General features: G+C 35.2%; 1 protein-coding gene across 2 annotated transcripts in view; it reads right to left on the bottom strand.

Annotated features, from left to right (window-relative positions):
- Positions 1-374: 374 nt before the first annotated feature.
- Positions 375-14653, bottom strand: part of SMC2 (structural maintenance of chromosomes 2) — a 50488-nt gene continuing 36209 nt past the window's right edge. For both annotated transcript variants that reach the window (XM_058523682.1, XM_058523683.1), the window contains 4 exons: positions 12589-12705; positions 9248-9408; positions 5285-5432; positions 375-4275 (listed from right to left, as the gene is read on the bottom strand). In XM_058523682.1, coding sequence (XP_058379665.1) covers positions 4117-4275; positions 5285-5432; positions 9248-9408; positions 12589-12705 — 585 coding nt within the window. In that variant the 3' untranslated portion in view covers positions 375-4116. The remainder of the gene's footprint in view (positions 4276-5284; positions 5433-9247; positions 9409-12588; positions 12706-14653) is intronic.

The following is a 14653-nucleotide window of genomic DNA, read 5'->3' as shown; positions in this document are numbered from 1 at the left end:
GGCTATTCAGGTTTTGTCTATTCCTGTGGCAGTTTCAGTGAGTTTTATTTTTCTAATAATTTCTCCATTTTGTCTAAGTTGTCAAATTTACTCCCATAAAAATAGTCTTAATTTTGTATCCTTTTAATTTAGGTGAAATCCATAGTGGCAACTTTCACTGCTGATGTTAGTGATTTGTAATTTCTCTGGTTTATTTGATTGGTCTAATTAGAGATATACTGATTTTGTTGCTCTTTGGAGAACCAGGTATTGGTTTCACTGATTTTCTGTCTTATAAATTGTTGATTTATACCCTTTATTATTTCCATCTTTCTATTGGAGTTTACTTTGTTCTTATGTATCTAGAATATAGATTAAAGTAGACCTTAGACCACTGAATTAGTACCTTTTTATGTTTTCTAATAGAAGCATTTAAATCTATCATTTTATTTCTAACAATTTTTTAAAAAATGAAATGATACAAAGTATGATCCTTGACTACAACAGAATTAAACTAGAAATCAGTAAGAGAAAGCTACCTGGAAAATCCCAAGTATTTGGAAATTAAGAAATACACTCCGAAAAAATCCATTGGTCAAAGAAGAAATGTCAAGATAAATTAGAAAATATTTTGAAGTTGAAGATGAAAATGCAACATATCAAAATCTGTGAGAGCAAGCTAAAAGATTACTTAAGAGGGACATTTACAGCATTAAGTGCTTATTAGAAAAAAACAGAGGTCTCAAATCAATAATCTAAACTTCCACCATAAAACTAAAAAAGAGCAAAGCCCAAACCAAGCAGAAAAAACAAAATAAGCCAAGAGCAAAAATCAATGAACTGAAAACAGAAAGACAACAGAGAATGTCAATGAAACAAAAAGCTGGTTCTTTGAAAAGACAAACCTCCAGCAAGACTGACAAAAATAAAAAGAGAAAAGACACAAAATACTAACATCAGGAACGAAAAAAGGGATAGCATTTCAGAACTTGAAGACATCAAAAGGATAATGAGGAAATACCATGACCTCTACACACAAATTTGACAATGCAGATGAAATGGAACAATTGCTCAAAAAACACAAACTATCACAAGTCACCCAATATGAAATAGATAATTTAAATAGCCCTGTAACTATTAAAGTAACTGTACCCATTTTACCATTCCCCCAAATCTCCAGCCCCAGATGATTTCACAGGAGAATTCTACCAAATATTTAAAAAATTAATACCAACTCTATACAATCCTCCAGAAAATAGAAGAGGGAACATTTCCCAATTCATTTTATAAAGCTACTATTACCGTGAAACCAACGGCAGTAGGAAAAAAAAAAAAGAAACTTACAGACCAATGCCCCTCATGAACATACATAAAATTCATGACCAAACTATTAGCAAATAGAATCCAGCAATACATAAAAAAAGTTATACACCATGACCAAGTGAAGTTTATTCCAGGGATACAAGGTTGGTTTCATATTTAAAAATTAAGCAAGGTAATTATATTGTTAACAGGCTAAGGAAAGTTACAGGATCATGATCATATCAATCAATGCAGAAAAAAGCATTAGACAAAAGTCAACACCTATCCATGATAAAGTTATGATCAAACCAGGAATAGAAGGGAACTTCTTTAACTTGATAAAGAACATCTACCAAAAGCCTATAGCTAACATTACACTTATTGGTGAAAGACTGAACGCTTTCCTCCTCATTTTGGGAAAAAGGCAAATAAACCAGCTCTCATCACTCTTACACAACATAGCGCTGGAAGCTCAAGCCAGTGCAATAGGGCAATAAAAGGCATACAGATTACAAGGGAAGAAACAGAACTGCCCTGATTTGCAGATGACATGACTGTGGGAGTGCTGGCTTGTTAGATTACCCCACCATATTGAAAGAGGGATTCTCAAGTCTTTGCTTTTGCATTTGCAGTTAGCATACCTGAAATGCCAAAACAACGAACAAAAACACAAGGAATCCTCTCTTCAAACGTTTGAGGTTCTTCCTAAAGATAATTTTCACATGTTGTGTATACAGCTCATCCAGGTATCTCTTAAATTTATTATGTACAATAGATGCAAATGTTCAAGCTGTCAGAGAGGTGGTGTATCATGGTTCCGGAGACCTACAGCCAAGATTTGTATCTTGGCTCTGCCCCTCACTAACTGTATTATCACTGTGGGCAAGTTTCTTAACTTCTCTGCTCAATTCAATTTCTTCAATTATATAACGCTGATAACAGTACTTACCTCACTGGATTATTATTAGGATTAAATGTGAAAACGTGCAAATGAGAATAGTGTGCGATGTATAGAAATAGATCAATAAATATTATTCCTGTTATTGCAGATGTGTGAAATAAATGTCCCCATTCCCCTGAAGGTGTTTCCTCTAATCAAAGAATAATGACATTACTCACAAAAATTTAATATGTTTGAGGGTTTTCATCAAAGAGCAAGATTATATGTAAGAAAAAAATTAGGAAAACAAACAGAAATTTGTAGCAGAGGAAAAAAAATTAGTACATACGGCAAAATACTCAACCTCACAAGTTATTTGTAAAAGGCTAGTTAAAACAGCAATGAAGTACTATTTTATAACTAGTAAATCAGAAGTATTAAAATTAACAGCCAGTCTGACTAGGTTGTGGTCAACGGTATTGGAGACAGTGTGAACAGATATAACTGTTTTGGCAAATAATGTGCAATACATTTGGAAGGAAATAAACTTATGTCTGTTATATGTGATATTGGACTTCATGTAACTCAGCATTTATAGCTTTGTCTCTCTCTCCTTCCACAGTGGACAAAACTAATTCCAGATTCAATCCTTTCCAATGTGTCCCACAATATCAGTTACTGGGGTGTTCTCTGACATCCTCAGATATGTATAAGAATGAAGGATGAGAAATGTTAAACCTAGGGCCTGTAAGTATGAGCATATATCAGAGAAAGGATAACACCAAGGAACTAAGACCCAAGTATCAACAAGGGATGTGGGGCCAAAATAACATACCCAAGATCAGACTAGATCATGTCAGAGCTTCCAAGATTCAGAGTTTGGAGACACTGTTCTGGTGATGCACCTAGAGATACTAAGAACTATATATAGTATTTTTATGGCGTTTATTAGCATCATCTTTTGAGTTCTTAAAGGCATTTCATCCTTTTGAACTGGAAAGCAGAAGACACTAAGAAGTATAATGATCATGAAATTTTGAGTCCTTTTGGTAGAAAAGATGGATCTATTTATTTACATATGTATCAGACTGAAGGAAAAAGATAAATTTGGTTTAGTCTGCTGGCTCCTGCATTCTCATTCACCAATAGATTGTTATTGATTGGATTATGAAAAGGCTGGCAAAAATCTTTGAAAATATTAGGAGACTTTAGATAAATTTGCAGCAGAGAGCAGCACACAACACATCTTTTCCCAAACTTCTATTAAAATATTCATAAAGTTTTTTTAAAAATTAAGATTGCACAGACTAATTACTAAGCATACAGAAACATGATATTGAAGCATCATTAAAAGGAGAGAAATCTTTCAAGATCTGTTTCCCATCTGAGTTTAACTCAGGGATCTGGCACTGTGTCCTCAAAGAACTAACTACAAACAGCTCCAAGCGTGCCCAAGAGCTTTCCTGGTCTTCCTTTTGTTGGTCCAGCTATTTGCTTTATAATTCTTCCTTACCGAATGACTTTATTAGCAATAGAAAACACACTAATATTACCTTAGGAATTAAGCTAATTATTTAAAGCTGACTATCAGCTATATTTATCCTATAATTTAATTTAATCTGTTTCTTTGTATTTTTGCTTTTACAAACAGAAGTGATCACCAACCACGTATCTCTGGCTCCCTAATATATAAAGACTTGTGAAAGAATAAAACATTTGATGACACACATAAAATCACAATCACAGTAATTGGACCATAGTTAACACTAAGAAAAGAGGAATCTATGCTCATTTATAAGTGATTACATAAAGGAAGAGAAAGTACGGGTTAAGTAACAAAATAACATTACCTTTTTATATAAACAAGTTAGATAAATCCCAAGTTCTTAAAAAGTTTGTTTAAAAAACAGGTCAAGGTGAAGGAGAAAATCTGTACTTTTAACTTCCCCATGTGATCATTTGGGTCCTTTTGCCTTGGCTTTGGTTTCCTTTGGATTCTTTCCATCTTGACATTGAGTAAATCTGGCTACTGTAGAAACACCATCCACAAACTTGGTTTTGAAAAGGACGTTTGCATTGTTGAACATACCTTCCTTTAGGGACACCACAATGAACTTAAGGGAAAAGAAAACAAGCATGAAAAATATGTTTTGTAACAGTCTTGAAGTTCATGCCTTTTTTTACACTGGGGTTAAGAATTGTTTGGAGATATTGATTTTGTTCTTTCTTTAACTGCTTGGCTCCAAGCAAATGCACAACCTCAAATGCAAGTAACAAACAGTTATACTATTAGGCCCCTAAATGAATTCTGGCTTTCCATGTTCGGTTTTAAGAGTCCCTTAATTTTACCTTAAGTGCTGTACTACCAGGGTTTACTACTCCCTGCTGGTTGACTGTTGCTGTCTTCTGCAGCTGGCATCACTGTTTTGTTGCTAGCCCTAAATGCCCTAGTGAAATATTTTTCTCTGTGATATTTTAATAATATCAAAGAAGGCTTCAAGTTCCTACAGCACTACCACTAGCTCAAATGGAACATTTGTATAATTAAGAAATTAACTTCACCATTATCTGCAAAAAAACTGCCATAATAAATACACAGTCTATAATAACCACGACACATGAAGCCCCCCAGAGTTGTACAATGCATTATCTATATGACCATGTTCGGCAGCCCCAGATCCTGCAGCAACAGTTCAATAAATACAAACTGGTGTTAGCTTCAGGGGCTTTTCTCTACTTTCTAGCCAGGAGAAATGAAGACTACCCCATCAAGTGCCACATGATTTCCTGATACCTAGATATATCCTTGAAATAGTCTTGTTTTGATTGTGCATCCTCTGGCAGCTAGAGAAAATAATTACATTAACTTTAAATTAATCCCAAATTAGGAAAAAATTAGATTCTCCCTCATGCTCCAACCAACAGTTATAATGCTTTCTTTAATAGGGGACCAAACCCTCTTTCCTTCTATACCCATTTAAATCTAAGTATATATTTAAAGAGATACACAGTGCTTTAGTATTCCTCAATGCTAAATATCTTATTAATATTGACTACTACTAAAGAAGTTTTAGAAAAAGAAATACTATACTTTACTACTGAGACAGTTTTTCTGGCTCTCACCTGAGAATGTGTGAAATGAGTACGCAGCATCTGTCCAATATTCTGGGTGTGAGAAAGGTCCAAGGCTGCGTCCACCTCATCTAGGATGTAAATTGGAGCAGGTTTGAAGAGCAGCATGGACAGTATTAATGACAAAGCCACTAAAGACCTAAGAAAAGGAGGCCGGAAGAAAAGCTGTCAAAACTTGATTTTACCACTTTGTAACAAAACATTGGAGCAAATCTGCTATCCTGTCACTACTATTATTATTATGAATAGTATATATTTAGCTGAAAGATAGTCATAGAAAATAAGAGTTTTAAGCTTCAAACTTCAACACTTTTGTTATATTAAAACGTTGTTTTTATTTTAGCTTTCCATTTTCCTCTCTTCAACGAGTTTTATTTTGAATAGAACAGGTTTACATCTTTCTTCCAGTCAGGTAATCAGGATATTATATTCGGCACCCATCCTTAAGAAAAGATCATGTTAGTGTTAATAGTTTTTCTTTCCTTCCCCAATTGCTTATTAGATACCTAGGTAGCAGGTGAGTGAGGGCTACATACTTAAACTTGTTAGGACAACAGCTATTGTCTTGGTAACAGTATAACTGGTTTATAACTCTTTCAAATTTTTACTGTGTACGCACCCACATGCACAGACACACAAACATATAGACACACTCTACTTTTTATTGGCACCATTTGAGAGTAAGCTATATAGTATATGACCCATTACTTTAAATACTTCAGGGTTAGAAGTTCAAACAATCTTTATGTGATGGTTAATTTTGTGTGTCAAATTGACTGGATCATGGCGTACCCAGATATTTGCCTAACATTATTTCTGGGTGTGTTTGTGAGGGTGTTTCTGGATGAAATTAGCATTTGAATTGGAGGACTCAGTATAGCAGTTTTGCCTTCTCCCATGTGGGTGGACATGATCCAATTCACTAAGGGCTTGAATAGTGAAAAAGGTAGAAACAGAATTGGCCTCTTCCTACCTGATTACTTGAGCTGGGACATGGGTATTCCGTCCTCAGTGCTCCTGGTCCTCAGGCCCTCAGACCCACTCTGAACTATACCACTGCTTTCCTGGGTCTCCAGCTTGCAGGCAGAAAACTGTGGAACTTCTCAGCTTCCACAATAAAATGAGCCAATTCCTTATAATAAACCTCTTCCTATATATATACTATCAATTCTGTTTCTCTGGAGAATCCCGACTAATAGCCTTATTTAAAATTTGTAGTTACGCCTACTCTTAGATTCTACAGCTCTTTTTCACTTCTCTTCTAGCTAACCATCCCTTTTAACTGTAACTGTTTTCATTCTAATCTGGTATGAAGAATCATAATAATTCTTATAATATTTTTTCTTAAACATTTTATAAAAAAGCCTTTTTTATTTTAATACAAAATATTTGTAATTAACATTAGAATAAAAATTGTAACATTTGTAACACACTTTTCTGTAATTTCAAACCTCTCCTGCCATGCAGCACTAGAGTAAATAGTCAATCTAATGCTTATTACATTCCAACAGGGTATTTATTAAGAAACATGTAAGTGGGAAAAAAAATATGTGCACAGTGGAGGAGGTCTGGGAAGGTGAAACCAAAATTTCTAGCAAAGAAAATGAATGAAACAGTACAATAAAAAGCAAACAACAGTGAGATTGATCTACCTCCACAGAGGGGAGCTGAAGTCATTCAAACAATCTAAAATTATTTTTCACTGCCTTTCTCTGTGTCAAATGTTTAAGGCATTGAGCTTTACACTTAGTCATTCAGAAAAAAAATCTCACCAAGAGTTACACTACTATGCTGATGGTGGTATATCTAAAAATAATTTTATATTATTTTAACTATAGAAATAATTTTTAGGTCCCGATAAGAAAATAAGTATACATTTTCTATTTTCCCCAAAACATTTTCTAGGACTTCAGCAAAAACAGTTAAAGATACCGGGATTTAAACTGTGAAATTCAATTTTGGTTAACAGGCAGCAGAAGCTGTCTTTTAGACTCTTAAAATATTCAGGAATTTTATCAATAACGAAAAATATAGAGTGGACTGCTATCCTGCTCATAAAAATGGCAAAGGATTTCATAAGTAAAATTGACAGGTCTTAGTATTTTCTACCTATGTAAGAGTTACATGATGGCACTATAGGGCACATGAGAATAATTCAAGGACTATGGATTATACATCTCGCAGGGGAAAACACAAAACTAATAACCATCTTCAATTATGTGAATATTCACAATGTTCTCTCAGGAGGTTTTAATTATTTGGCTCTCTGCAGGTAAGGAGTTGGGCCACACGACCTTCTAAGTTTCTCTCAGTATGCTGATTGTCTGAATCACTGTGTAAGGCTGGGAGAAACTTCTCTGAAGCCCTGAGCATGCTATCTCCACACCCTTCATTCCTTTAGGTAGATCCAATTTTCCATCTGGTATCATCTTCCTTTCACTTGTACTTTTTTGCCAGGATCAAATTCTTTCAGCTTTTGTTTTTCTGAAAAAATACTGCTATGGCTTTCAATTTGAAGAATATTTCTACTAGAATATTTCTACTAGAATTCTAGGTTGACATGTTTTTTCTTTTGGAACTTTATAGATGTTGTTCCAGACTTCTGGCTTGCATAGTGTTTGATGAGAAGTCTAAGTTACTCTTATCTTTGTTCCTTGGCACATACTCTGCCTTTTTACCTCTGGCTGCTTTTAAGATTTTTCTCCTAATCACTGGTTTTCAGCAATTTTATATGATGTACCTTGCTGTGGTATTGTATGTAGGGGGGAGTGCATGTGTTTATCCTACCTGGGGTTCATAGGAATCAAGTCTGTGTGGGTTTACAGAACTCATCAAATCTGGAAAATTTGGGCACATTATTTCTTCAAGTATTTTTCTTTTTACCTCTTCCTCTCCTCTTGGAACTCTAATTACATGCATGTTAGACTGCTTGATATTGTCCCTCAGGTCACTGAAGCTTTGTTTGTTTTTATAGCTTTGTACTTGTCAGTTTAGCCTGAATAGATGCTATTGCTAAGCCTTCAAATTCAATCACGTTTCTTTCACATTGTCTAAGCTGCTGTTAATCTCATGCAATGAATTTTCATTTGAGGTATATTTTTTTTATCTCTAGAAGTTCCACTTGATTCTTTTTTAACAACTTCCATTTCTTTCATCACGTTCTTTTTTTCTTGTAATTCTTGGAAATAGTTAATGTAACTCTAACTTCCTTGTCTGCTAGTTTCATCACCTGTTATTTCTGGGTCTGTTTCCATTGACTAATTTTTCTCTAGGCTATATAAGAGTCACATTTTTCTTGATTTGTCTAGTAATTTTTCTTAGATGCTGGACATTGTGATTATGTTGTTCAGAGTCTTGTCTTTCTTTAAAGCATATTGAGCTTTGTTCTGAGAAACAATTAAGTTACATGCAGATCACCTTGATCTCTTCAAGGCCTTCAATGAACTGTGCTTAGGTGTGTCTAGAGTAGCCTTCACTTCAGGGATAGTGCAGACCTAATGCTAAGGGGTGGCTCACTGGGGCTTCCCAAAATTCTAACCTCTGTTTCCTTCAGTTAGTGAGACTACTGGGCTTTGTGTGGTTCCCCTCCCTGTATCTGCAGTCCAGAAATTGCTCCTGGGGAGAAAGCCGGGTAAACACTCAGCTCAGCACTTCTGTTTCCTTTCTTTCAGGTACCATACTCCACGGCTACTCATTTTCCAATGTCTGAAAACAACTGCTTTTCATATATCTTGTCTAGTTTTCTAGTTGCTCATCCTTATTTCTCCTTTGTTGCCTATTTTTATCAAATATTCTAACTAAAATTTGTAGTCTTAAATATTAGGCTCCTTAAATACTACATGCATAGATAGCTAAGCAAAGCAAAACTGAAATAAAATTGGGAGGCAATGAGATGATGGATTATAATAAAATAAGAGGAATTAGGAATTATAATATTGCAAAGGGATTACGCACCTCTGACCACCACTAAGTTCAGTTAGGTTTTCTTTCCAAGTATTTCCTAAGGCAACCTTGAACTCCAGACCATCCAATACAGTTTGCCCCTCTGGTGGTGCAAGCATAGCATTTGCACCAGGCAAAAGAGTAGAGAAAATGGATCCAAAGTCCTTGTTCACCTGGATAAAAAAATGATATTAAAATATCATAGAAGGTTTTCCAGAAGAATCAAATGTTGATGCGTGTATATGCAACCCAGCAGGTGCATTGTGTTGTTTGTTACTCTAACTCAGGGGTTGGCAAATTATGGCCCATGTGACAAACCAGGCCATGCCCATTCATTTATGTATTGTCTATGGTTGCTAGCACTACAACAATAGAGTCTAGTAGGTACAACAGAGAGTATATGGCTCATAAAGCCAGAAATATTTATTATCCGTCCCTTTACAGAAATAAATTACTGAGTCCTGCTCTCACTTCCAAGGGGAGCTAGAAGTTATATCTCTAACTCTACCCAGAAGGTTTGATACCTTTGTAGGCCATACTGCAGGAAGCCTCAGAGGCATACAATTATATAATATAGGACATTGAACTTTCAGTCGAAGAAGCAAAAACAAAAAAACCCTCTGTTTTTGGCATAAAATTTTCTCTTATAAAACTTGTTTTCTGTTGACTGGTGGTTATCAGCTAACCTTAAAAAGCCTAAGAAGATCAGGGTGAAATCTAGGAGAAAAGGAGGCATGAAATCAAACAATCAGATCTGTTCCAAGGCATCAAATGGTTCTTTTCTGTATACTTCTTCTCATAGCCAAAGGAGCTAAGGTGTCAAGGGACAAGAACAGGATTGGACCCCAAGAGAAAAGGCCTAAAGAAGTTGTTTGGCTATCCCCATCAAGACATAGTAGGAGATTACACAGAGATTTAGGCCTATATTCTAGCTTGTAATTGAGTAATTTTTGTGCATACACACTTGATCAATGATTCGAGAATTCAGCCATCTGTCTTCAAAGACATGATTAATAACATTAAAGAGTTTGGCAGATAAATTTGAGAGTATATATAAACACACACATGTACACATCCAAGTGAATTTGACAGCCGTGTTCTCTAGGGAAATCTCCAAATTCAAGTACAAAATTCAAGTGCAAATATATTTTTACGAATATTTGTAGTAATAAGGAAATCTTCTAGACACAAGCAGTACTCCTGAATATAGATTTACTAAGGAATGCATATTTTAAGAGCAACTGCACACATGCTGAGTAATATCCTACACAGAGGTTTTTGTTTTATCTGGGATAGATTTCCAGAGCTAGGCAAGGTTTATCACAATAGAGAGAGGACCTCTGTCTTTTTTGGGAAAGATGGAAGATATCATAGTATTTATAAACACCCTAGGTTCTTTTCCTTTTTTTAAATTTTTTGGCCAGGCAGGATAGAGGCAGCTCAGGACTAAGACAGTGGAATGTTACTAAACCCCAAACACGACGATGGACCCCATGTGGAAACTCTTCCAAAGTGGAAAAGAGAAATTTACCGGTTAATGGGAAGAGAAGAATATAGCCCTATCCTAGATAGGAAATGAATTCTATTCATGGAGAGATATGAAGATGAAATGCAACCAAATTCTGAAAATCCAATGAGGCTAAGAAGGGAACAAAAAAACAAAAAACACAATACTCCGGCTTTGTAAAGCAAGTATGCTTGATGCCAGAAGGAAGTATACAGTGCTGATAATAATAGTTCCTACCTCGTTAAGTTATTGTGAGGATTAAATGGGAAAATTAATATGTGAATAGTGCCTGAAATATAATAAGCACTCAAATTTACTTGCTTGGGAGAATCTTGGAAATTGGGGAAAAATCCATTTAAAGGATAAATTTGTACTTGCACTAAATCCAGGAACCACGGAGAAAATGACACAAAACCTCTCAGATCCAGTGTTAAATCCACGTTGTACAAGAAAAACGGGGCCAACTTTTTGCATGCATTTTAAAAGATATTATAGAGAGATGGAACACTGAAAATAAGTCACAGAGCAGGAAAAACAAGATGACTGAAAAGGATAATTGTGCTGCCATTATTGAAAATAAAGTTCCTACAGAATTAAAAAGAGAAAAAGATGCCAGGTACCCAGTTAAATCCCAGAGGCTTGTTAAAGTATCAAACAACACAGTAACTATGTTTGGAATCTTTTGAGTAAGAGTCTTTTGCTATGATAGAGACAGAAAAATTTCCATGCTGAGAGGCTAAGGAGTTATCCTAAAGGAAACAAATATATGCAGCCAGAGAAATAGAAACAATAGTAAAGAACCTTCCAATTTGCCAAAGTTGTCACAGAACAAAACAAAATGGTAATTGGAATTCTGCTGAATAAGAGATCAGTAAAAGAGAATACTACATTTCCTTGTTTACTGCCCAATTATTAAAAGGCAACAAGGGTGACAGCAGTTAGCAACAAAAGGCAATTTTAACTTTGGTTCTAATTTAGGAAAAGAGAATACCAGTTTTTCCACTTTTTGGCTATATGATCTTAGACACACTATTTCATCTTTCTAAGCTTTGGTTTCTTCATCTATAAAATAGGGATAATAAGTATCAAAGTTATAGAATTGTTTTAAGATGATTCGTGTAAGATAATTAAGAGAGTAACTGCTTAATACGTGTTAACTAACATAATTATTAACCTAACATGTACAAAATGCTTTGCTAAAAACCTACGGAATGCATAATATTTATGAGTTATGATGTGCAATTAATAATTTGTAAGTGGTAAAGAATACACCAGCCTTGCTATAGAAATGTTGTTAGAACTAATATTTGACCTCTGAGCTGGGCAAGAGAAATCAAGGAGATGACAACTGAAGGGGTGCTTGGGAGAGGTTTTCTGACAATCAGAGCTCCCCCAGTGTGAAAATCAGATTGCTTCCAATCTCAAGCAGAGGGTGAGTGGGGTACAGCAGATATTGGACAGTATCTAAGGTTTCTTCCAAATATAAGAGCCTCTGATCTCCTGGGAAGGAAAGAGGACAAACGGTATCCCCTTTAAAGGTAACACAGACCTAGCAAACAAGGTTAAGAATGAAAAATGCAGAAATCTAGAAAGTTGGAATTTAATATAACTTAGGAACCAGAGAAGTAGACTATGAGAGTATGATGGAGTGACCCAAACTTACCTTTGCAAATCGGAAGTAGCCAAGTCCGAAAAGAATATGAGGTTTTAATTAAGGGGTGACCATGTGCCTCATTCAAACACAAATTAGCCATTTCAAATTCATCTTAAAGAGCAAAAATCTACTGACAATATTTTTCATCCTTGCCTCATACAGAATAAACGATTATATTTTTGGTTCAAATACCTTTTGCCAAGCAATATTTAGGGCCTGGTTTTTCTTCCGATCAAGGTCTTCTATAGTTGCAAGGATTTTGGATTTGTCGTTTTCTACAATTCTCTTCTTCTTCGTCAAGTCATTATACTAGTAAGACAAAAAGCATACTTAATTGGAAAACTATAAAATTTTCTTTATATTCTAGAATTTAGTCAGGAATAAAGAAGTTTCATTATTTTTATATAAAATATATATACTCTTATTTACCAAAACGATACACTGCATTAAGAGTTATAATGTAAACCAAATTATAGGAAAAGAAAATATATCATCTACATGTAAAATTCAATTACTATAATTGAGAACTTATAGAGATAAGCTCCTGAAATATTTTGACTCCACTAAGTTTCCCTTGTCTTCCTAGCAACCAAGGCAAAAAAGGAAAATGTGTCATATATAAACTCAAAAGTAGCCCTGCATGCTTTCTTCTTCTTAAGGTCAGTCTTAGCAGTGACACAAATAAAACTTCAATTCTTCACCCTGATGTGCAAGTCCTACATATTTATCCTTATGTATCTCTCACTTTTTGGCATCATCCTCCTCTCCAGGCTCCAGCCACACGGTCTTTTTTCAGTTCCTTGAACATAACAAGCTCATTGTAGCCTTATGGTCCCTGAATTCTTCTCTCTTCCCAGAATGCTGTTTCTCCATATCTAACATAACTGGTGCCTCATAAGTTTCAGCTCAAACATAGCATCTTCAGAGTGACCTTCCCTGGTTAATGTAGAAATTTACTGAAAAAAATTTTGAGGGAGGCTGCCAAGGAATAACTATACCATGAGTAGCAGCAGAACTTTCTAAAAATCCTCAACTCATTTCTCCTCAAAGCCTCACATTTCAAGGAGGCTTCAAATTCTCCCTTAAAAACTCCAGCCAGTCTTCTAGCTTCTTTGCTGTCCCTTCTCCTTCACAGCCAAGCTCCTAAATCCTCCTCTCCACATTTTTATCTTATTCTTTCCATAAGTCCATGTAGTTTCTAATGTGGACAGAGATAAAATACATCAAAAAATAAAACAAAAGACCATCTGCTGATCAAAAATAGAGCTTTCCTCTCTGGTAAGGAGATGAGAGTTGGTGAATTCTTTTTAAAAAATATCATAACAAGGTATCATTACCTAATAAAGGCAATCAAGTAAAAGTGAACAAGTTTCACGATGTTATGCAGCTCAAATGCAGACCAAAGATTTCCTTACACAAATATGCCATATAGTGCAAAGCTTTAATGGAGAATGAAAACCAGCAGGAACATTTTATAGAGATTACAACACGTGCATTATTAGCCTGTTTGGTATCTAATAGAATACAGATTCTTTGTAGATACTAATGTCAATAACAATTTTGAGCTCATAAGTACTATCACTTCTACAGAGCTCTCATTAACTCTATTATGCAAATTCAAACAGAATTTTGCAGAATTGAAGGTATAGGGCATAATATAAAATTATTCAGATTGCTATTTCCTATGGGGTCGTCAAGAATAGGGACTGCTTTCCCCTCTGGAGTTTTGTAGTCACATGGCAGACTTTAAAAGTTTGTCAGGGTAGGGGAGATGGATAACATTATCAAGTGACTGAGAGCGTTAAAACCAAGAAGATGCTGTTGGATTTACAGAGTAGGAAAATAGTGGTTATGTATATAACAATTTCAGTCATTACTTATATAATGATTCCAGTATACGCAAGAGTCAAAAGGAAGACAGCAGTTATGGCGCGACCGGTGAGAAGGCAGACAGCAGGATACCCTATTTTTCAAAGCCTTTCAAGGCAAGTGAAAGAAATGATAGAAATGTGAGGAGTTAACATTATCAAAAAGTGTTATTTTTATTTACTTCAAGAATAAGAAGAGGAGAAAATGTTTATGGCAAAGGGCAAAGCCAGTGCAAAAGTTATTCAAGCTACTACAGAACACATAAACAACTGATGATACAAAAAGAATGAAATAAGAAAAGAAAGAACTGAAAAGGGAGAAAGGGAAAACAAAGAAAACAGTTATCAAGCGCATCGAGCAAAAGGCTGACTCTAATAATTGCTGCAGG

This window comes from Diceros bicornis, chromosome 28, assembly GCF_020826845.1.
Source record: "Diceros bicornis minor isolate mBicDic1 chromosome 28, mDicBic1.mat.cur, whole genome shotgun sequence".
Lineage (NCBI taxonomy): Eukaryota > Metazoa > Chordata > Mammalia > Perissodactyla > Rhinocerotidae > Diceros > Diceros bicornis.
Note: the sequence above shows the minus strand (reverse complement) of the source record. Positions and strands in the feature narration are given on the sequence as shown.